The sequence below is a fragment of the Brachyistius frenatus genome, unplaced genomic scaffold (genome assembly GCF_029030835.1).
Source record: "Brachyistius frenatus isolate BFR_SWC_R1_liver_20210118 unplaced genomic scaffold, ASM2903083v1 Contig_52, whole genome shotgun sequence".
In the NCBI taxonomy this organism is placed as follows: Eukaryota; Metazoa; Chordata; class Actinopteri; family Embiotocidae; genus Brachyistius; species Brachyistius frenatus.
Genome location: NW_027210651.1, coordinates 2,560,794 through 2,584,049, shown reverse-complemented (window position 1 = coordinate 2,584,049; position 23,256 = coordinate 2,560,794). Strand labels below are relative to the sequence as shown.

Genomic DNA, 23,256 nt, shown 5'->3' with positions numbered 1-23,256 from the left:
CAGACTGAGAAGAGCTGGCGCGCCACCAGCCAGCCAAACCTGGCAACAAGCTGCTCTTCTGGAAAGAAAAGGTCTCCGAGATAAAAAAAAAAAAAAAAAAAAAAAAAAAAAAAGTTTGGAAAGACCCAAAAAGACTGGCTAAAATGAGAATGTAGTGTTCTTGTAGAAGGAGTTAACCGGGCTACTGCCTGAGGTAAATACAAATGAATGCTTGAGTAACGAGACACACCAGCTTGCGAGGCTCAACATTAAGACCTCTCAGCTCGACTGCCAGTGACCGATTTTACAAATGTAGACGGTCAGTTTCTGCTAGACAGGAAATTCAACACCAGGTCAACAGCACAGCCATCTTCACGGAAAATCATCACGTTGTTTTAACGCACAGTACGTCAATTTCTCTCAATCAAAATAACAACACAAGATGGATGATTTTGTCAAATGGTGTGGGATCATGGGAGTCGTTGTGTAAGACAAAAGAGTGGCTCGCAAACGTTAGCCAATTCATCGAGTCTCCTGCTCACGCTGTGACGTGTTATCTGGTCTTGCACGAGTTTCCCCGTCAGTTATAGCAAGTATAGGGGGCAAAGTAGATATGATGCCTTTGAAAGGGGCCGTACCTTTGAACATTGTCAGAAACATTTGAGATAATGTACAAAATATATTACATACGACTGCATGTTTCTGACATTTTCACATAGAACAATTTTTTTCAATTTTTTTTTATGGTTTAAGCAGGCACTACTGTGGTGTTTCAGAAATCAAACATCCCTTTCAAATGATGACAGCGGTGATGCTTAAACTACTGTCAGAAGTTCATTTAAAAGGGTCACATACGGATCCCAAAAAAAAGTTCTCCGCAAGTAAGACATTCGATTTTAGTAAACAAGTTTTTGATTAAATTTCAAATGACAGGGGCTTCATGCATGATATAATGAAATGAAAATTGGGTAACAGTATACCTGTCTACTTGACTGGAAAGAAAATAAATGTGGTTAACTGGGTGTTGAGTTTACCAGATTATGGCTCATCAGAGGATACAAACTCTTTGTCTTGCATGACACATTTTCCATTGATGTTCTGTTAATATATTTTTTTCCATTTGGCTGATTCCGCCACGCTGTCTGTCTGTCACAGTTTACCCCACCCCCCCTCAGTTCTATGAAACACTCAAACCAAATCGATGCTGCTGCCAAAAACCTCTATCTTTTCAAAGTGCACCAAAAAATCTTAACAATAACTGGTTTGAGAGAAAGAGAAGAGTGCAGTCCATGAACCAACGAGGTAATGCACACAGACCAGATGATCCTATCTGCCCGATACACAAAACAATCAACTGTTAGTTCTAACTAGGCAGTGAAATCAAACCAGGGGAGCCCACAAAGAGAACCTGGACAGGTACGCTAAAACAACCAGGGACAAAACAGAGACATTTTAAAGATGGTACCTATGCAAATAAGAGCAACATGTTTTTATGAGTTAGAGACCTTCTGCGAGACACGGTTGTCATTTGGGCACTGAGCATGGCCCAGTTATAATATCTCACTTAAATGAGCTCTGATCTCTGCTACAACGACATCCCATTGGGAATGAAATGTAATGTAATACTGAGTGAAAAGCTGTGAAAAAAACCCGTCATTCTGTACTGACACATCTACAGAAAGGGCATATACCTGGATCTCTGCATTATTTAATCAGAATAGCAAAATAAAATGGATGTCGGTAATTCAAAGAGTTGCATTCTTTGGTGATCTTGAGTAATGTTGACATGCCAGCAGAACAAATGTCCATTTCAGTGTTCAACCCCGAGGCCTGTTGGCGTTCCTGAAGCTCATCTTCCATTACTTTTGCCCAGATCAAATAAGCTACTCGTTTGGCAGACACATATCTGAGCTCAAAGACACTGATAGTTAAACACGGTAGATGTAGCTTTATATGCGTTTGTGTTTATAGGTAGACATAACAACAGCGTAAGAGTCTGACTTGAGGTGCTTGCATTCGCTTGGAACGTTGTGCTTGTCGTTTCAGAGTCTACCCGTGTTTCATCTCGCACTCAAAGCGCTGACACTCCTCCCTGCCTCCTAATTAGCAAGCTGTATCCCATTTTCCCCTTCGCCATTTTCTCCGCGAGAATAAAAAAAACAACAACACTGCATCCCTTTTCATCTTCCGACCAGTCTTGTCTTACAGGGACGGAGGCCAGAGAGGCCAAAGTTCAACTCATTAGCCCAGGTCACTTCCTGACTCATCTTCAAAGGCGGAGAACCAGCAGCCGACAAAAGGGACTGGACAGGGTTTCACAAAGCACCACCCGCAGACACAATTACAGCGAGAGGCAGGAGAAGATGAAGATGGTGGAGATAGACAAAGAAGAAACGAGGTACAGCGAGGCAGACAGCGTCTTGTCAGACTGCAGATGAGACACAAAGAGTTTAACTGTTCCAGCAATGTTGAAACCAAAATGTAACAATAACTAAAATATGAACCCATTTCCCCAAGATTTTGTTTCATTTCCTTTAACACAGAACAAAAGCTGAAGACAGTACAGTAAAACCACTGGCAGCTGTGTCAGAGAGCATCGTCATCAGTCAGGGATAAAACGTTTTCCCAAAGACCACATTCATGCTTGTAAAAGTTGCCCTGATACCAATGGATCGTATTCTTACATATAATCACCAGAGCAAAGACAATTCTTCCTTTAACCACGAACGATGCCATGCCAAGTGACATCAAACCTGCTTCTCGGAGCTCTCAAAAACCTCCCACACTCCCAGTGGGGTAGTCCTAGTTTGACAGGAATTCAGCTGTATTCCCTAGCTCAGAAGTCTGAACTTTCCCTCATTCCAGTTTTTCATGAACGCACCACTCGTCATGTGACCAGAACTCTGATATTACTCAGCATTTGCTGTATATGTTTTTTGGTAGCAGCACATAAGCCACAACAACTTTATGAGGTGATAATATGTCACAGTTTTTGAACAGTTTGTGGCCACAAATTCAATTATTTCTGTTTAAATAAGATAAAAGCAGATGTAACCTGATCTTTTGCTTTTTCGATTCATGTGTACGGCATTGGATGCTTACCTGTGAATTCGCACTATTTCTTACATTTATATTGGTGCACACATGTTCACTCTTTTGCTGTTGTTGTTTTTTTTTTAAATAATCCACAATTCAGAGAAGTCACTGTCAGAGAAAGTTGAAGGAGTAGCTGAAATGGGTTTTTTTTGCAATTTTGCCTGAATGGGTCTTCAAATTTCTGATGATACAAGACCTGTATGTTGCAGCAGCAGTTATGACTGGCTGTGAAGAAAGAAGTTAGACTAACCCCAAAGCTTGCCGTTACATATGCAGTCAGATCATCGTCGTCCAACACCCCCCACCCCCCCACCCCCAACAAAACCCGCACCTATCCAAATACTTAAATACTGCAAACAGGCATAAAAACACAGCTGGAAACTCAAGGCAACATCGGAAACAGTGCTTCTCAACAACTGTGAAGTTTGGGTTTACTGTGAGTTTATGTATGCAACACAGAGCCCTGGGAGAGAGGTGTAAGCAGGGAAAGAGAAAAGAGGAAGAAAAAAAAAGAAAAAAGAAGTCTGATCTGCTTCTCCACAATAGGAGCTCCAACTCTGCTCATCGAGAATGCAAAGCCTCTTCTGCAGGAGTGTGTGCATGCATGTGTGCATACTGAGGGGGATGGGGGCCTTACAAATGCATGTTGTCTGGGGGAGGGAGCTGGTCCCTATATTCTCCTTGCCCTCCCAAAAGGGTGTTTTGCTCACTGCCCCCTTTTGGCCTTCCCCACATGCCCCCGCCCCCTTTCCTTTCCCTCCTCCTGCCTTTCAGGCAGAGTTCATTTTGAGTTTTTCCCATTGTGGCGAGTGAAGGGACTGACTTGCTAAAGGGTGGCCCGGGGTCCCTTGGCTCACACTGCCAGGTCAGCCCTGTTGGAGCTAACCAAGAAACATTGGCAGGAATCTGGAAGAAAACACAAAGCTTGGATCACCAATAAAGATCCTTTCTCCCTCTCATTGAGAGCATTTGTTATCGCTTTTTGTGTATGAGCGAGAGAGAGGCTGTGTGGGCAAGACAAGGCAGAGGGGATGATAGTGAGGGAGATAAAGAGCGAGAGGGGTACTAGAGAAAGACCGAATCATTAAGAAAAAGTGAGAATGAGCCGATTAAACACAGCCAGTTAATTAGTTCTCCGCTTTAATAAGCAGTGGACAGAATTAGCTACTTTTACTGAAAACCTGGAGGGCTTTGTCTCCACGAAGACAGGACTCAGATTAATACACAGAAAATGATTGCTTAAATGGGTAATCGGTTGACAGAAAACTCATTACTAGCAATTTTCATGATCAATTAATCATAAGGGTGATTTGTCAAACAAAAACCCTAAATATTTTCTGGATTCAGCTTCACAAGTAAGAAGATTTTCAACTTTTCTCCCCAATACGTCACTGGTAAGGAATTATATCAATATTTTTTTTTTAAATACATGAAGGGTGATTTTATTTAGCATTTTATAGGATGGATGGTTAATCAGTCAGTAAAAAAAGAAAAGAAAATCATCTGTGAATTGATGAGACAAATGAGCCAGAAAGAGAACATTATCAAAACATATCAAAAAAGGGAGCACGTATACAATAATTATATCCTAAATTAAAGGGAGGTGAACAAAAACTTGAATTGTGATATTTAAAATAATTCATAAATCATTAAACAACAATTAGCAGTTTTGCCTTTGTTTGCCTGCAGTCAACTTGCGGTTACATCGATGTCTGTCCAGACTCATATTAATTATGATAGAACACAAAGTCGTAGCCATGACAGCATCCAAATATGGATGTTGCTGAAAAAAAAAGATACAAATTCTAAAACATAATTGCTTTACACAGTCCCCGCAGATTCGTGACACCAATCCAGTGTCCCATCAAATGTGAAACACGGTCACGATCTCGCGGAACGTTTTATCCAATTGAAGCTGACCTTTAACCATTTAGGATATCAAGTGTCAACACTTCATATTAAGAGAGAAACTGGAAACTGGTGAATGTTTGAAAAAATGATCACAAAACAGACACGAACATGTGCGTCTTCTGCCTGCAGAAGTGCCATTCTGAAGCTTGCATCAGGAAAAAGCGATAAAGACAGAATGTTTACAGCTGGAAAAGATTTTTTTCTCCCCGATCTGACCGTGTTTGTCTTTTTTGCCCTCGATGGCAGCCACTCTAGATTCTTAACAGTAGCCTGGCAATTTAGGGCAGGTCAGTACGAGAAGCACGCAGGGAAAGATAGAGAGTGAGCAAAAGCAGACACAAAAATCTGGAGGCTGAGGTGGCAGCAAACACACTGCAAAACCAATTTCAGTCAAGGCCCAACAGAGAGAGGCCCTTCTTCAACTGAGAAATGCGGGAATCGGATCAAAAAGCGGTCAGATAAATGATCTGGCCACGACAGTACAGACAGATTTAAACCACAACAGCTGGTGCAGAAGGGGAAGAACATCAGTTTCATGCTCCGTCCTCACCGCAGTCCAGCAGGAGCCAAGAGACGGTGCACTGGGCTGTACTTACACTGGCAGAAAAATTAAAGGGATTTGATTGAAATGAATGAGAGCTGAATCGTCCTAACGCTCTGAAGGAAAATCTTTGAAAATATTTCTCCCCGTATCTTTCTTCCAACAAACTTCTGGCACAAAGTTAAATGACTGCCGGTGGATTCAGACAAAAATCTGACAAAATGATGCATGATATTTTCAGCTCTCTGTAGATTTAAAAAGAAAAATATTACAAATGAACATGGCCAGGTGAAAACCAAATCTGTTGCGTAGAAAAGTTCACAGATGTTGTGGGAGTCTTTTTCTTCTTCTCAGTTTTTACGATGATGTAATATTCAGTTATTATTGGCACTTGAGTGAGATAGGTGCTGGATTAAAAAATGATGAATGTTTAACCTTCACATTGCAGAACAATGTGCAGTTTGACTCTTTATATATTAAATATTTGCACAATGTAATCTTTCATCTTTTTTGTAGAAAAAAAACATCTGAAGGAATTTATTATTCCAAGTATTTTTATAGGTTTTAAAACATGGCTTAAGAGAATAATGATGTTTCAGCCGAGTCTTTGATCCACTGAAGACCAGTACAGGGTCAAAATGTCACTAATGGAGCTCTGGTTCCAGATTGCCAGTATCTTTTTAATGTATTCAGTCATCCGCATACAAACTATGAGCAACTTGGGCAGCAACAATACAAGGATCACCTGACGTTTCCATTTCTACAGCCATCGTGTGGCTGAAAGATATAATATTTACACAACAGATAAGAAAGCATGGGCTTTTCAGTCTTGATTACATTTATTATAGATGTAATGCCAGAGTCCATGAGGCCAACCAGAGACCCCATGTCCAAATTTAAAAAAAAAAAAATTAAAGATTTGACAACTTGAAAATAAGATTGTTTTTCTTAAATCCAGAAGCAACAAGGTTTCCATCTGACAGCAGCACTTAATTCCAAGTCTTGTCCAACAAGTCTGGGGACTTCAGCGTGTCTAGCATATGTTGGGTTTGCAGGTCGGAGACACTGCGGTTCTAGGCGGTTGGATATAACGGGCGCCACAGGCTCTCAGTGCCTGGATTTGGGCCAAAGCATACAAGCAGTCCTACATTTAATAAAAATGTGGCCCTTTGCTCTGTTCTCTCCTGCATTGTGACGGGAAGATAAAGGTACGGTCGACAGAACTGGGCTGTTTCCCTGGGTTTTGGACAAGCCAAGAATTTCGAAGACTGATATGGAAGTCATTCCAAGTTTTGAAACACTGCAGACGTCGCTGTTGGCAGAGAACCTGTATTTTTCCAGAAAGATGAACAGAAGAAATAAAATTCTTAATTTCAAAGTTGGAGTGTAACTTTTAAATTATAGAAAAGTTTAGCTTGGAAAAAAAGTAATATAGACACAACAGTGTATCATATCGGTCCCTATGTTCATTTCCAATTCAGCCAGAATAGAAATGAAAAATAAAAAGACATTACACTAAAGCACATGCGCAAACAAAACAGTGGAGCTTAGAGTTATAAAGTATTCATGTACCAGTGGCAACTTGGGAGCAAGAATCCAATAACTGTGTTTGAAAGCAAAGAAGTTTAAAAAACCCAGAAGAACTCCCCTTGCAATAACAGTTTGGAAAAACAGCAAGAGTTAAAATGGAAAAAGAACAGAGGTGCAGATAGTTCAGCAGAGCCTCCAAAGGCTCATAAACTGCTGAGGCTCATCACGATTTATGGTTGGTGTAAAAAAGAAGATTTCTGCCCTCGCAATGCAATGCAGGGCTGACTAATGCAAAGCACCTGTGGGTCCGTCAACATGAACATCCCATACATGCAAAGAGGTGAAGAGTGTGAAGAGGTTAAAACCCAATTTGGTACCAAATCCTGAACACAATTAGGGTTAAACACATCTGATCTCATTTCTGTTTGGTAAGAAAATCTAAACACAGGTGGCTATGATCCAACAGAAACCCCACAGTAGATACGACTTTCAGTTCAGTCACTCATAAATCTTACTTGTCTGGGCAGCAAAGATTTTTGAACATTTTTTTTTTTTTTTTTTTTAAAGAACATTTCAGCAGACCAAATCACACTGCAGAACATGTAGAAAATGTGCAACATCTATTCTTGTTGTGCTTTTGGGGGGGTAAATCGTAAAATCTATCTCAATCCGCACTTTCCATCGGCTTATCTGCAAACTAGGATATTGATAAAAGGCCCATTTTATATATGACAATAAATTTAGCCTTGGTAAAATACTGCCGCCTTACAGTAACACCTGGTAGCGCTGCAGTAACTAGAGGCTTGTCTGCGCGTAGCTAGCATCTACTGATAGCATGTGAGGCATTTGTCATTGGTAAATTGTAGCACCAAGCGATACCTTCATTGTGAGGCGTTTAGGGAACATCTGTCAATTGTAGCAAGAGAAAATATCCTGGGTAAAACTTAAAAATAAAAAAGTATCATTCAGGAACTGGTACCGGTCTCAAACATTTTGAACAATACCCAGCCCTATTTATTATATAACGTAGTTTAGGCTATGTGAATTTAATTAATTTGGGGGAAAAATTAGGAATAGCTATCATTCATTTAAAAATTAAAATTTTAGATAAGTAACTGCCCTTGTATCAGCCACTTGAGCTACCGTTATAAAAGTTTCAGATTCCGTAGTTTTTCCTGAATAGGAGTTTTGATGGATCAAACACAAAACGAGTTTAGTCAGATAAAATGTCAGTATCTGAAAATCATATGCATACCGTGAGATGAACAGACTCGGTGTTTAAAAATAGTATAATAAACATGATTAGAGGGGATAAAATCCTCTTCCATTAACGTTTACATATTCTATCGTATGCAACAGTGTACGACCTGACGGAGAAAAGCTGGTTATATTATGTAACCTCTGTGCCCTCAAGAAAGGGAAGGGGAAGACAAGCAGAAAGAGCCACATTATAGCCACAGCAAGGCAAGTGCAAGAATGTGCTTAGAGATACATATGACACCCACGTGTTCATTTGCCCTTTAGATGAGCTCTATTGTAAAGAAAAATGTTGCACATGTCCTCTTTTTTGGCGGAAAAAAGAGGTTATATCGACTATAACATATCCAACTAAACATTACAAGGCTGTTCAGTTGTTTATAAACAAATTTGTATCATGTTCTTCATTAAAAGATATGCTTGGACATGCACACGCGGAGGAAAACGTAGACCCAAAAGTCAAAAGAGAGAAGGGATGAGAAGCAGTAATAGTGCCAGATGAAGCAGTGGGCCTGCGAGGCTCATAGTAACCTTGACTGTTTGAGCACACAGCCATGCAAGCAATGCAGTAAGAGGCAAGAAGGCTTTGAAGCTGTACTGCAGAGAGCCTAGCAGGAATTCTGATGTCCTGCTGTATATCCTCAAACTCTCCCCCCTCTACCTCCTCGCTGTCTCGGCAACTGATTCAGTATAAAGTGAGGAGAAGAGGAAAAAAACACAGCATGTGCAGCCGAAGGCCGATAAAAGAGAATGTAGAAAAAGGTGAATAAGGAGAATAAAATAGAGGCAGGTGGAAACAAAAAGAGACAGGGGAGTGTATGTATGCTCAAACTGCCTAGTCCAAGTTAATGGAAACAACAAAGCATCACTCTGAGCTCTGTTGCCATTGGAACAAACCCAAACCAGAAAATCACGGGCTAAAGACAGAGCCAGAGCTACCCCAATTTTCTCTTTAACTACACAAACCTCCACCGCCCTCAAAATATTGTCAATATTCAATTAGGGGGCCAGGGATCCTGGATGGGCTATCCTCAATAACAAACCACACTTCTCTGTGGATTGAGGCCCTTAAAACTAACAGTGAAATTTCCTTTATGAATATAATCAGCCAATAGGGTGTAAATACTCTCAGTAAGATTGGGTCATGGACCTTTAACATACGAGTTTTCTCTTTTGGCTGCAGTAAAAGTCTCTGCATGCTTTTACACATTTCTGTTAAAGAGTGTAGCCACAACTGTGGGTGGAAACATGTAACATGGTCCCGGCTCTGGAGAGCACCCACATGGCGAGGGTAACACCAAAGCCTATATTTCAATAACATGAAAAAGGGGAAAGAGATTAAATTTCATATTTAGATCCAAGTCTGAATCCAAATTGCCATGTAAAACCTCCAGCTTTAAGCCGCAGAAAATCGAAGTGAAATGCTCATTAGTTACATATATCAGTGAAGACTGTCTCCATTCAAAACAGCCACAGAGTCGCATGGTAGAAATCTGTGTCATACATTATCCACAATGATATGAAATTATTTCTTGAAGTAAAGATTGTCCCTAAATTTCTGATTTACACTTTGTGAACCAGCAAAGTCTGAGATAACAAGCCAGACAGAAACAAACCAATGATGCAAAAAAAAAAAATGATGTATGATAAACAGCCTATTTGGGGCTGTTTGAAATAAAATAAAAAAACAGACCAAAGCAAAGAAAATGTCCTCTGTAAATTTAGAAAAAGTAATGGAAATAGAATGTAACAGTAGGATGAATGGCGCTTGAGGCTATACTGTTCAAGATACATTATGTAAAGGATAAAAATCACCTCAAACTAAAAATTAAAATGAAACCAAAAGTAATTGTGCGGGGCTACAACTAACAATTAATGTGCTGATTGTTTTCTCAATAAATTTCTCAATTTCGTGCAAAAGATTGTGAGCAAATATTAACATATGCTCACAACAATTTCTCAGAGCAGGAAGCTACAGTATGTACAATAATATTCAAAAATAAACTACAACTCTTCACTACATGTGAGGAAATAACAGCGTTGGTGTCGTGTCAATGATGTTTATATATTGTGTTGCACAGATGTCTACCGAGTTTAGCATGCCCGCCTCGTCTCGTATTACCACACCGCACCTAAAGGGGCGATAGCGAGTTGCTGTAGTGTCCAGTCTGCCCCTCCGTCCAACATGAGACGCTTTTGGTAAAACGGAAGCTGAACAACAGCTAACATCGGCGTTTCTTTCCACCTCCAGACACAGCACATGATGTTGTACAACAACATTACTCTAGCTATCTACCAAGCTGAGGCAATCCGATGCAGCAAACAAACCAGGCGGGCTGAACTTTTTAGAACCATTCAAAATGGGTCACTAGTGCAGCCAATGACAAAACAAACCATACAGAAAGAAAAAAAAATGCAAATGCCGTTTATATATGGGTTTGCTTTGACTGTTTTCTGGTCATGCAAAAAAATGGAATTAGGAAAGCTATAATGTAAATTTTATGCTTAACCGATCACCTTTTTTTAGTCGACCCACCACTGGATCCATACAGTGTTACTTTCCAATCATCAGCAAGTTAACTATGATTGATAAAACAAGTCAACTGCTAACCAACGGCGGGGCAAGAATACGCAAAATTGGACGCCGACATTATGTAAAGGGCTGCTACGTTATGGACCCTAATCAATTATGAGATTAAAAGCAGCTGTACATAACTGGAGCAGAATAATATCTTTGACAATAATAAAAAAAACTTTGCACGAGAACTAGGTTCTACAATATAAATCTGAAAAAACAGCTTTGGAAACTTGACCTTTCAACTTAAAGTGTCAACTGTAGACCCTCATGTCCCCTGATGATTGAGTAACTCAATGACAGATTGAACAAGGTTGACCCAGTGACTCGGCGAGCCTCAAATTACACATCTGCCAGAGAATGAGGGGTGGAGTGGAGCGGGGTAGAATTACATTTTAAATGGGGATGCAGGGATGTTCACTTGATAACAAAACCCTCAGATCTTTTCCGAAGGATGCGTTGAGTGTTGATGCCCTGAAAAGAAAACACAGGATTCCTCTGAAAGATAATGGATGCCAGCTGTGACCCTCAAAATAAAACGTTTGGATAAAAGCGTGGTGGGGGGGGGGGGGACAAAAATCCCAAAGTATGAAAAATCACAGCTCCCCAGGAAGGAAAATGCCAAAGACAAAAAGATCCAGTTCAACTGGCACACATGCAGATTTCAAGTCAGGCTTCATCCGAGCACCAGAGCACATGTCCACACAACCAGCATGGCAGACAGATTCCTGCAGTTTGTTTCCACAGACCGATCCGGAGTGTTTCATTGGATGCACATTTTTTACACTTGTGAAAACCAGTCTGACAAACCCATGAAATCTACCACTTCAATCGACTTACATTAGCTTCATAACAAGTCAGATTTTCCCAGCTTATACAACAACTTGAGAATTCAAAACGGTTTTCCCACGATACACAGAAATGATGCTGAATGCTGTATTTTGTCTGCTGCGGCATGAATTTGAAATTAGGCATGAAAATTTAAGTGAGATTGACAAAAGCCGGAAATTATAATTACATCTTTGTAGCTGATGTGAGACATTTTATTGTCATTGGAGAAAAACAGTCATTAATTCAGAGCATTTACACCACCAGGAGAAGAAAACAAGAATAATACAGATAAGAAAAATGACTGGGGAAAAAAAAACAGCTGAGAAAATGATGGAAAGAACCAAAAATAAGACAGCGAGAGCACAAACTGGAGCTCGGGGAGGGATGAGCAGTGACAACGACGGATCCGGTGGGATCAGACGGAGCCCTCAAAGCCGATTCCCAGATCCGGGATGAAGGCAGCTCAGTGTGGAAGCAGAGAAGATGAAACACCATTTGGGGCCTGGGCTCCCCCGCTGCCTTGCCTGAGTTCAGGGTCTGTGAGCTCCTCTGCCTCTGAAGTGCTAAACACCCTGAGCACCCGCCACCACTGCACTCCCTGCACCTCCTGCCATTTGGTGGCTCAATGCAGCTCTGCACAGATGGATATGGTTGCTGTGTTCATTGTGTATTTACAATCAATTAGGACTGCAACACTAATTTCAAAAAAACATGTGTTCGGTCAATACAACATGCGGATACACTAAAAAATGTCCAATAATGTCACATTGAACCAAGGTGACATCTTTGATTTGCTTGTTTTGTCCCAGCAATAGTCCAAAAGCCCAAAAACACTCAGTTCAATATCACATATGACAAACAAAAACAGCAAATCCTGTCAAATTGGAGGCTTAAGTAAAGAAATGTTTAATATTTTTGCACGAATAAGACTTAAATGTAATGATCTTAGCTTTCAAAACACATTTTTTTTCAATGTAATTTCCGCTCTGATCGATTCACTTGTCAGAGCAAAAGTCGATTAAGACACACAGCATTTAGTTGTGTCTTTTAATCGTTGTACTTAAAAAGTAACAATAAATTCAACCGTTAAAACAACTAACCAATCAGTCTTCTAATAGTTACAGCTTTAAAATAAATAATGGGTGTCCTGTCTGATATAGAGCAGGAATAGAAAACACATAATGAACCACCACAAAAACAGTTGCAGTGAAATCTGAAAGGATGAACTGATTTATTGATGTGATTGATAACTGACAGAAAATGAACCGAAAACTATTTAAGCAAGAATACTCTCCTTTTTGTCAGACTTAAGCAATCTGCAGATGTGACCTTGAGCTCTGGGAACATGTGGAAGGACATGTTTCACCATTTTGTGGCATTTTATTAACTGAACGATGAATCCATTCATCCCAAATTAATTGAGACTATTCAATCATGAAAACAAGCACTATGGTTGCAGCCATGGTTGCAGACATTTAGGATCTAACGGCTGCTGAGACCGTGTGTTTCTATCCACATGATATGCAGGAAAAATATGATTGTTTGCATTTAATCATCAACAGTATCGGCTGTAGACGTTCCTCCAGTGAAAAGGAAAACCGATTTGGTGAATGGGCCTTCCTGCTGCAGTGAGAACGGACAATAAGTCTGCGGATAACTGTGCAGGATATCTTAAAGAGTTTAGAGACAGACTGGAAGGTACACCACCCATTTTGATGTGCACGTTGACATGTCCTCATCTGTGTAAACCAGACATAAACCATATGACATAAATCAGTCTTCAGATGCATCTATCCGATATTAGTCGTGATTATTGGGGACATTCATTTGTAAGAAATCTGCTCTGGGTTCTTATTGAAGGACAGTTTATGCCGCTTTTCAGGACACAGACGAACACGCACTATAAAAAAAAAAAATAAAAAAAAAAATGTGTGAGATGTACAATCAAATGTGTCTAGATTAGAAGACTTTAAACCATCAGCCGCCCAGAACACCAAACCTCCAGCGTGTTGATGTCCCAGATAAATGCGTCCCAACTTCAAAGCGCCTGTTGTTGCACTGCAACACTGGCACCATACGAGCTTAGTTTCGAAACCCTCGAATCATTCTGTCCACAAGTTTCTCTCTGTGGTTATTAGATTATTTTAGTGTGTAGGCCTATTTTTTTTTTATTTTTTTTTTTTTTTTTTTTATGTTTGTGCCATAAAGGATCTGTAAACCCGTTCCAACTCCGAGTGACACGAATCATACAAATCTAAAAAATTTACGCCAAAACAAATTAAAAAGGCACCACATCTGGCTTTTACCTGCATAGTGAAGACTCCCAGCTCCTGAGAGGACAGCTTTTTCATCTGCTCGGCCAAAACTTGCGCTTCTTCCAGGATGGAAAACTCCGTCTCAGCTGAGCAATATCCACAAGAAAGAGCCGAGCACATTAACACGAAGCTCCACGAAAAAGCCGACAAGCAGCCCCTGTGAAAGCGAAGGTGTTTATCCCGAAAAGCGGCATGCGTACTCGGCGTCAACCCCAGAGGTTTCTCCCTTGCCCGCCTCGCCATGATGGCTGTGGGTTCACAGGCTGGAGAAACACCGAGTGTGAACTGGTGGCGGAAAAAAAAAAAAAAAAAAAAAAAACTTCAAGGGAAACTACTTTTTACAACTTTGCAGCGTAGAGTACGTGTGCCCTTTCTCCCCGGTACAAGTCTCCAAGATTTCCTGCAACGCAAACCATCGCACCTCCTTGAAATCCCTGAAGAGTAGAAAGCAGATCCATGCGGGAATGAGGATACGCTTTTTCTTTTCTTTTTTTTTTTTACGTTGTCGGTGTTCCCTCCTCGATTGGTCGCTCCAACTCCTGGAAGTCTGGCAAAGTGAGTGTGAGCCGGAGAGTCACCACAATGGGGGTGAAAGTAGGAGGCGTGGAAACTCAAGGAGTCCAACCGGCGCCTGGATCTCTCGATCAATGGATCAGGGATTCGTGATGCCTTCAGAGGCTGCAGGGAAAAAAAAAAAGGTCCGGTGGGGAACGACCCTCCCAATCGCCAAATACGACGAGGACAGTTTTTTATTTTTAATCGAGCTCATAAGTAGCCCACTACAGCGGGGTTTTTTTTGTTTTTTTTTGTAAAGCAACCACCATATTCATAGCGAGGAAAGTAGAAATGCAGATAACTGCCATTTCTCCGAGTTCTTGTGAACGACCCATCCACCACGATCCCCTTCAAAAGATTTCTGAACAGACACCAAAAAGAAAATCTCTTGGAAATGTTCATCATATATTATCTTAACTGTAAATTTGGTTTCCCAATCTTGAGGGCTCTATACTGCAACAGGGAATATAATAATGGTGGGGAAATAATAAATCATTTTAAGTTCAAAATCACAAATTTGTTTCAAAGGGCATTGCACTGCAAAATGTAGTACCATTTATCCTTAGAACAGTTTGGATATGAAAAAAAAACTCTATGGAGGAAAAAGGGGAAACCTAAACTCAATATTCCTCTTGCAATTTACATTTAAAGTAAATATGGCGTCTAAAATACTGCAATCAGCCTTTCGGTGTCAGATGGTAAAATAGTGTATTTGCTTTTATTGCAGGTATTTAATTCTTCACAATGTTTGTTCTTTTGAACAGGGATGTGGTGGTTGTGGAACAAAGGTAACAGGAACGCAATGGTAAGGTGGTTTTAAAAGATCGGCTTGGCAGCCAAATTGTCCTAAAAATTATTTGATAATTTGACCCACTATTATCTTGTTTTTTTTTTTAGTTCTGTCTTGAAGTGGAAAAAAACAGCTAAAAGAGAGTTAATATGTAATTAATATTCATCAGGTTCCTCCAACAAGTTGGCCTTCTTAATTTTTTTCTGCAGGTTAAAGTAAACCTTTCCTTTGGTTACAACCAACAGTGTAGTGGATGTAAAAATCCACAAGCAGACGCTGTGCTTTTAGGCATGACACTAATAAACTTGTGATTTTATGTGCTCTCACATCTCTGTGAAGATTGTTAATTTCTCACCATATAATAATTGCAGGTATATAAACTACAGAAGAACATGAATGAAAGCCGTACAGGGTAAAAACCCACCGATCCTCAACTCCTGTAAAGCTCCAGTTCTTGTTTTCACTACAACCTTAATTTGACTTTGGCTGGACTACTCTGAAAAAGAGCAGAAGCTTGGTGCATTTGGCCAATTCACATTTGGATTGCTGACTGCAAAATAAAGAAGTATGACAGATAAATGGATCGTTAGGGAATCTTGTAGTCAAAGCTGATGATGTGAGGCTTTGAAGTGTAACAGCACTCCAACCCATTCAACAGCTGACCTCTAATCAGTGCTCTCTCTCTCTCTTTGTCTCTCTCTACTTCACTGGATTGCAGAGTGGATTTGATCTGCAGCTGCACAGCTGGCTTCTTCTCTTCCATCTCACTGCTTCTTGGGACTTTTTTTTTTTTTTTTTTTTTTTTTTAGATATTCTGGTTATCCAACATTTAATTCCGGCACAAAAAGTCAGTTTCACGGCTGTTGGATGGGGAAAAGTACACATTCGTTGGGATACTCAAAGTAAGCTCACTCAGTAGGCTCATTTCAAAGGCCATTTTTTTCCATTTTGTTTTGTAAATTTGAGACTTAAATAGCCTGCAAACACCCTGCCTAAATGACATTTCACGAAAGAAAGCCTTTACCATCAGTCGAGTAATAGACAGCGTTGGAAATTTTGGCTTGATAGTCCTACTGAATATACCTCACATACACCTTACAAGTTGATTTTAGTAACTAGTAGCTGTAAGTAGCTGTAACACTATGTACATCCAGTCTTGTCCATCAAAGTGCTTGCTAGCACCTTGAAACAAAAATTTGCTGAGAGACCCAGAATAAATGATATTAGAAAATATCAGAAAGGTTTTCACTATTGGACAACTGAAAGAGAAAGTGAGTGGGTGAGGCGGGAATTTCTGCTTGATGGAGTTATTTGTAAAATAATTAACTCACAAAATATTGCTCAACCATAACAATATATTGCACTCAACATGTTCCTCCATAATGTCAGAGAGAAAGACAGAGTACAGCTCAGTGTCTCGATATGTCCTTCCACATTTCAGATTTCCACCGGGGGTAATTTAGCTCTTTCTGCTAAATCAATCCCTAACTTTTAGAGATAGCCTGCAGAGACAGAGGGGATGGCATAAAACATACCTTCTGTCCAGCTCTGTTGGTCACGTAATGAGGCCCTCGGTGGCATTGTACTGCTTTTTGCTACTGTATGTCATTCACGCAAGAATTCGTTTCTTTTCAGTCTTGATCCCACACGTACTCGTACAGATTATCATGAGTTACTGTTGAATCAATGTTGTGCTGCAAGAATAACCAAACATGACAGCCCTGTTACAAAAGAGTACTGAAACAACTGGGTGTTTTTCTCCATCTGCAGAAGGTTTGGTCTAAGTCCTCCAAAAGTAACTAACACCGGTGCATTGTAAGTCTGTTTAGCATCAGCTGTCTCAGGATTATTTTTTATTTCTTCATGATGTGTCCCTTGCTGGAGAGTTGGCATATTTAAATATGATCGATACATTCTATGTTTCAATGAGTCAGTCAGTCAACCATATTTAGTTATGGCTTTGATCATAATGAGGACAGACAAGCTTCCGCGCTATGATTCACATTGAAGCCAAAATAACTCAACAAAATTACTTTCAGTGTTTGTCAAATGAAGAAATATTTGTAGTTTTCAGTTTTCCGTTTAGAGACAGAAAAATCTATAATCTCTTATTGTTACGTGAGTGGCAATGAGTAATTGCATTGGAACAAGTCATTTTACTAAATGTTCAAATCCTAAAGTGAAGGTGATGTGCATTTAAGAAAAATATTGATGGTGTGGCTTCTGATGCTGCCTCTTCAGGACATATATTCATTATTGGGGCACTTTCTTTCATTTTTGGAACTTTTCTTTTGCTTCCAATTGTCCTCTGAAGACTTCATTCACAAGAATTGCTCTGCTTGTAAAATGCAAGTGTGAAACACAGCTTTGCAGTCTGCAGTCTGCAGCAAAACAGTTCCCAACTCCAGACATTGCTGCGCTCTTGAATGGGTCGCCTGTGTATGTCTTTGGCCGCAGACTCCATCAGATGTTTGAATGGCCGTCAGATGCTTTTGGACACTTGTGAACACAAGGATTTTTGTTGAGAGGACAGATGTTAGTGTGTGCACCACATACATTATCAGTTCCCTAGAAAATCCCTGTTTTCTAGGGAGTGTTTTGTTGCACCGTCAACTCTCAGTTCCACAGGCGAGTGTTATTTATTTGCAGATTGTGTTTGAATCCAGCATTTATACAGGCAACAAATAAAAAAATTTTTTTTAGGGAATTCATTTCCTGAATCAGTAGCTATATTTGCAGAGTAGAAAATATATGAAAATCCTTGTGCAAATATTGGAAAGAAATGTATAAATTTAAATAATTTGATGCAGACTTAAATAACTCAGAGTAAAATTTAAATGCCACAACTTTTTTACGCAGTCAATTTCACTTCTACTCTCCTCTCAGCCACAGGCAGAGCTGACCTCATCAAAGCTCTTGTGGTGGCGGAAGAAATGTTTATGAGTTGGGAGGATTTTTAAAACAACTCTCTCTGCTCCACACCTGTTATGTTGCAGGTGTGTGTGTGTGTGTGTGTGTGTGTGTGTGTGTGTGTGTGTGTGTGTGTGTGTGTGTGTGTGTGTGTGTGTGTGTATATGCTCATGTTCGTGTGCGTACTGCTACAAGCAGGTGCATTCACAGCAATGACGCAGAGATGTTCAGAGAGATGGGTCAGGGTCACGGTCCTGTCTGGACTTAAATGAGACGAGGGATTGGTTATTTAAGGACTTGGTTGGTGAAGTGTTGATACGTTAATTCTTCAATTTTACACATGTCGGAAAGTTTAAAAGCCTTCCCAAAGCATAGAAAAGTGAGTTTTATTTCTGTGACATCATCCTGGTGTAAAAATCTATGAACTGAGCTGGAACCATAACCCTCCCACAACGTAACGACTAAACAAAGTTAAAGCATTCTTCCCACTGATCTAATCTAGCACCAGCCATGTCATGTTCAATTTCTTACCAATGTTATTGTACACTAGAGGCACACATCTGTCCTGGTAAGGTAATGGTGACTGAGTCACTCTGTGCTACATTACTTATAATAAATAATAAATTTATTTTCACAGCATCACAAATTACAGCCTCCAAAATAACAAAGTTGAATCAAACATGGTCTTAAAGCCTGAACACACCAAGATTCATACATGCTGGAATTATTACAGGACTGTTGTGTTGGATTACATTAGCTTCAGCGACAGGTCCGTCATAAAACAGCAAGATAATGTAAATAGGAGAAGACAGAGACAGGGGGGGATTATTCAGGATTCTGGTGGCATTTAATTTTGATTTTTCAAGTCTATGTTGGTACTACAATGATATGTGGCAGTAAACAAGTTTGTAATTAATTGTAATTTTGTACATTTTGATTGGGCAATAGAAACGTCATGTTTCATTTAAGATTGCTCTGGTGTTAATTTCATGTGTACAATTCTTGCTCGATTCCAATAAAAATACAGGTAAGGAGAAATGTCTTTTAATGTATCCTTCACTACAGAGATCTTTTGCTTATAAAGCAGAAAAATGTGGTGTGAACTGTCACGCAAACAGGAACCGCAACACCAACTTCATTTGCTCTCCCTTGTTTTTTCAACTTTATCTCTTGGATCATTTTCAGACTGCAGCTCAGCCAAAGAGTCTTACAGTAAAACTACTAATCTGAGTGGCTGTGTGACTAGCATATCTCTGTGGAGAGACCGATGCTGGTTTATTCAGAGACAAATATTTAATTACACAAGAAAGCAGTCAGGGGTCTTCATTAACAGAGACAGTAGGATTTGTTTTACAGGATTTACCCCATTTGCATTTTTTTAATTACAGCGCAGACGCACAAGGCAACCTGGTTTGGGATGATAAAGGGGAGAAGAGGAGAAAGTGAGGCTGATTAGTGCACGATTCAAGATTTATGAATACATTAAATGACATTTGGGGTGAGATGCAGTGAGGTCTTAATCAAAGACAGACAAGAAGACACTGGTGTTTTTAACATCTTGCTGCAAGACTGTAGGATTTGTTTTTGTTTTTGGTGTGTAAACAGGAAAAAATTGGCTGAAAATTCAATATTACCTGTTATCTGTGGAAGTGGTAATCTACAATCAAATTTGGAACCAGATTCTGTGCGGTTACACTGCTCTTAATATAAAAACAGTGTTCTGTTAGGGTAGGTGTCTCTGTGTGTGGGAAGTAGACAATGCTACAATTGGATTTTCCCGTGCTGTGTAAATAAAGCCAACGCCAAATGCAACTGACTGAGCATGACAATCCCCCACTGCAATAATCACTGCATACGGAGGTTGATAGTGACACTTAGAGGCTTGTTAGACTTTTACAGCCACACGCTTCCTGAAAAAAATAAGGCTTTACCTAACATTGTAAGCATGGTACACAAGTAAGAAATGGCAGGTGAAAATAAACACAGACACTCAAGAATCACACAGATCATCTGTTGTGTAGTGTATAGACTTAGTCAGAGGAAATATATGCTCACATACAAGGCAGTATAATTTAGATCAGTCCTTTAAGTATAGGACTTGTACACAAATGGAAAGGACTGTTTGATCACATCTTTTGACACAGGCAGGCCATTAAAAGGTAGGCTTGTCTGTTGTAATTTGTAGGATGGGGGCACAGCAGAGATTCATATTTACAAACAGCAGACACCAATAAAGTGATGTGATGAAAATTGGATTCAAACTTTTTAACATTTTGGGAAATGCACTTAGTCACCTTCTTGGCTAGAGCTAGAAGAGAAGATCGTCTAGGCCAACCTGTTTTCATCCCAAGGTGTCAAATACTGTGGGTTTTATTACAGGCCGCTGGCATTTCACAGACACACACAAGGTGCCTCAGGTTCAGGCGACAAAAAACACATGGTTAGGTTAAAGAAAAGATCATGATTTGGGGTAAACGTGGTGGCAGTATGGTTGGGTTAGCGCACCAAAAATATTTGGTTTACATACTTGTGTTACTTTTTAGAACTCATGCTTTCCCATGAGCTCAAACACTGGCCCACTGGGTAAAGGTCCAGTGTTTCACACCATTCAACCACCCTTGAGCTTTAGAGGAGCTGGTAGGCAGCTTTTTGAATTGAATTGAATTGAATTGAATAGATTGATTAAATCTGATGGGTATTGCTTGTTCTGTACCATGATGTTTCAGTTTTACTCCATACTGCTTGTTGTTTATTGGTCCGTATCTTGCAGATTCAGTAGTCCTCTTTCTTGGTGCATGTACTGCATGCAACAGTGGACTGGCTGCAGCTCCACAAAGAACCCTTTGATGAGTAAAGTCTGGTCACGTTTCATGTTGAAACAGATTAATAACATAGGGACACACTACAAGTATCGGCTGTAAAAATAACCGATTGCCGCTCCATCCGAGCATAAAAAATGTCTGTAAACATCAAAATCAACCCGCTATCATTAATTATGGTAAGGTGACTAACTGAAGGTATGAAGTTGCCTGACCCTGATCCCCCACCACAGCTCTTTCTTCCCACACGGTCTTCGGTCAGCCTCAAACCACTTGGAGGAAATGCTTTGGGTACAGCTGCTCCTAATGCTGCTCTCTGGTTGAAACAACAACACCATCGTGTTAATGAAGATCATCATCCGTCCTCTCTTTACGTCCCGTCAGGGAGAGAAACAGCCAATAATAAGCACAGGAGGACCATAGCAAAACCATATGTGACTTATGACCCACTCAAGCGCTCTAAACACCGCTTACATACAAGTACAGAGAGTGATCCTGACTGACTAACCTGATTTCCTTTGTTGATGACCAGGACAACAGTGACCACCCCGTGATATAAACAGAAATGACTTCAGAAGTAAACAACTTCCTAGTTCCCAGCTGACGTGAACTGACTGGGTACCCGTCCATCTGCAGACAGGAAACGTTCCAGGAACAAACTAGCTAGACCCAGTTCTTCTTAACGCATGACAGACCCCTGCGCTTCACAAGGCCATGAAAAGAGGACGGAGCCACAACAAAAGAAGAAAGGAATGGATCAACTAAGCAGAAAGGATCACTTTGTTCTGGGGTCACAGACGGACATGAAAACATTATGTTTGGGTGATCTTGGAACCTCAGTGAATCATAAGCATTGACCTTTTGAACAATAATAAAAGAAAAAGCCCCAAAAGCACTTTGGTTCAGGATAAGGAAAGACTGTGTTTTGGTTGAACATTGACACGATGGATCTCAATGTAAGTCACCGTGGACTCTTTCTAAACCCTTCTCTTCGATCTTTTTAATGCAGTACTCTCAAGGAGCATATTGTATTGCAATATTGGACTTTTCTAGTGGAAAATTATAGAATATGCCACTTCTTAAAGTTTGGTGTCAACATTTTCATGAACATACAGGTGGCCTGATGATTCCTTCATTTGGCTTTGCAAATTGGTTGTATATAAATGGAATTCCAAGGACAAAAGGTTACTTTGATTCCAAAATCAAAGTATTAGACCTATTAAATTGTTGACTGTCACTAATATGAATGAGAATTCATGGCAATGAATCTGTTCTTTGTTGAGATATTGCTATCTGTATCAATTCACAGACCAAGAGAGACAGAAATTCATAAAATTACAAAATTATCATGTGAAAATAGTTGTATCAAAGCAGATCAGGAAAACTTTAATAAAATGTAAGCGGTCCGTACAACAAGTTCCGTCTCTTAGCACTTTGAAAGAATAAAGATTATAGTGTTTAAAAATCAACTCAACAGCCAATGACAGCAGCACAGCAAAACTTGGTCTGCACAAATGTGAAAATAGTTTTTTTTTTTTTTAAAACAGACAGAGTGGGAGATGGATCTGATTACAAATGGAATTTAGATCCACTGGTGATGAAGTGATAGCATTTCATAATTATAGGGCACAAGACCCAAACATCAGTATAGAAGAACGTGAAGAAGCAACTCCAGAGCTGCCAGATAAGAGAGAATCAAACATTTTTCACAGGGTAACTGTGCTAACTGCATTAGCTGCTAACCCTATTGGGTTTTAATTAGCTGCAGCCGTACCCATCACTAAAAACATCAATATAATCTCTGCTGAAGATGGAGAGCAACAGTATCCATGAAAGAGAAGAGAGGGGATGGAGATGGAAAAATAAGTGATTAGGGAGCGAGTCTGCCCCCTCACCGTGCTTCACTCCTCAGCTGCCATCAATTTTTAAGAATACATTTGCTACATGTATGTGTGTTGGGGGGATGGGGGGGGGGATGGGGCTTTAAAGCAGGCACCATACAGTTACCATGGCAACGAGAGTCTTTGAAGTTTTTTTTGCCCCCCCCCCCCCCCCTTTTTTTTTTTTTTTTTTTTTTTTTTTTACAGCTGGATATAACAACCAGATCTGCTCTGTTCTCCGTTCAGCTTCTGGCCCCCTCTCTCACC

The 23,256-nt window shown here is 40.1% G+C and overlaps 1 protein-coding gene across 1 annotated transcript in view; it reads right to left on the bottom strand.

Moving 5' to 3' along the window:
• The window catches only part of cachd1 (cache domain containing 1), an 86,772-nt gene extending 72,171 nt beyond the window's left edge, over positions 1-14,601 (bottom strand). Inside the window, 1 exon segment of the mRNA XM_069704782.1 lies at positions 14,027-14,601. Coding sequence (XP_069560883.1) covers positions 14,027-14,278 — 252 coding nt within the window. The 5' untranslated portion in view covers positions 14,279-14,601.
• Between the last annotated feature and the right edge of the window lie 8,655 nt (positions 14,602-23,256).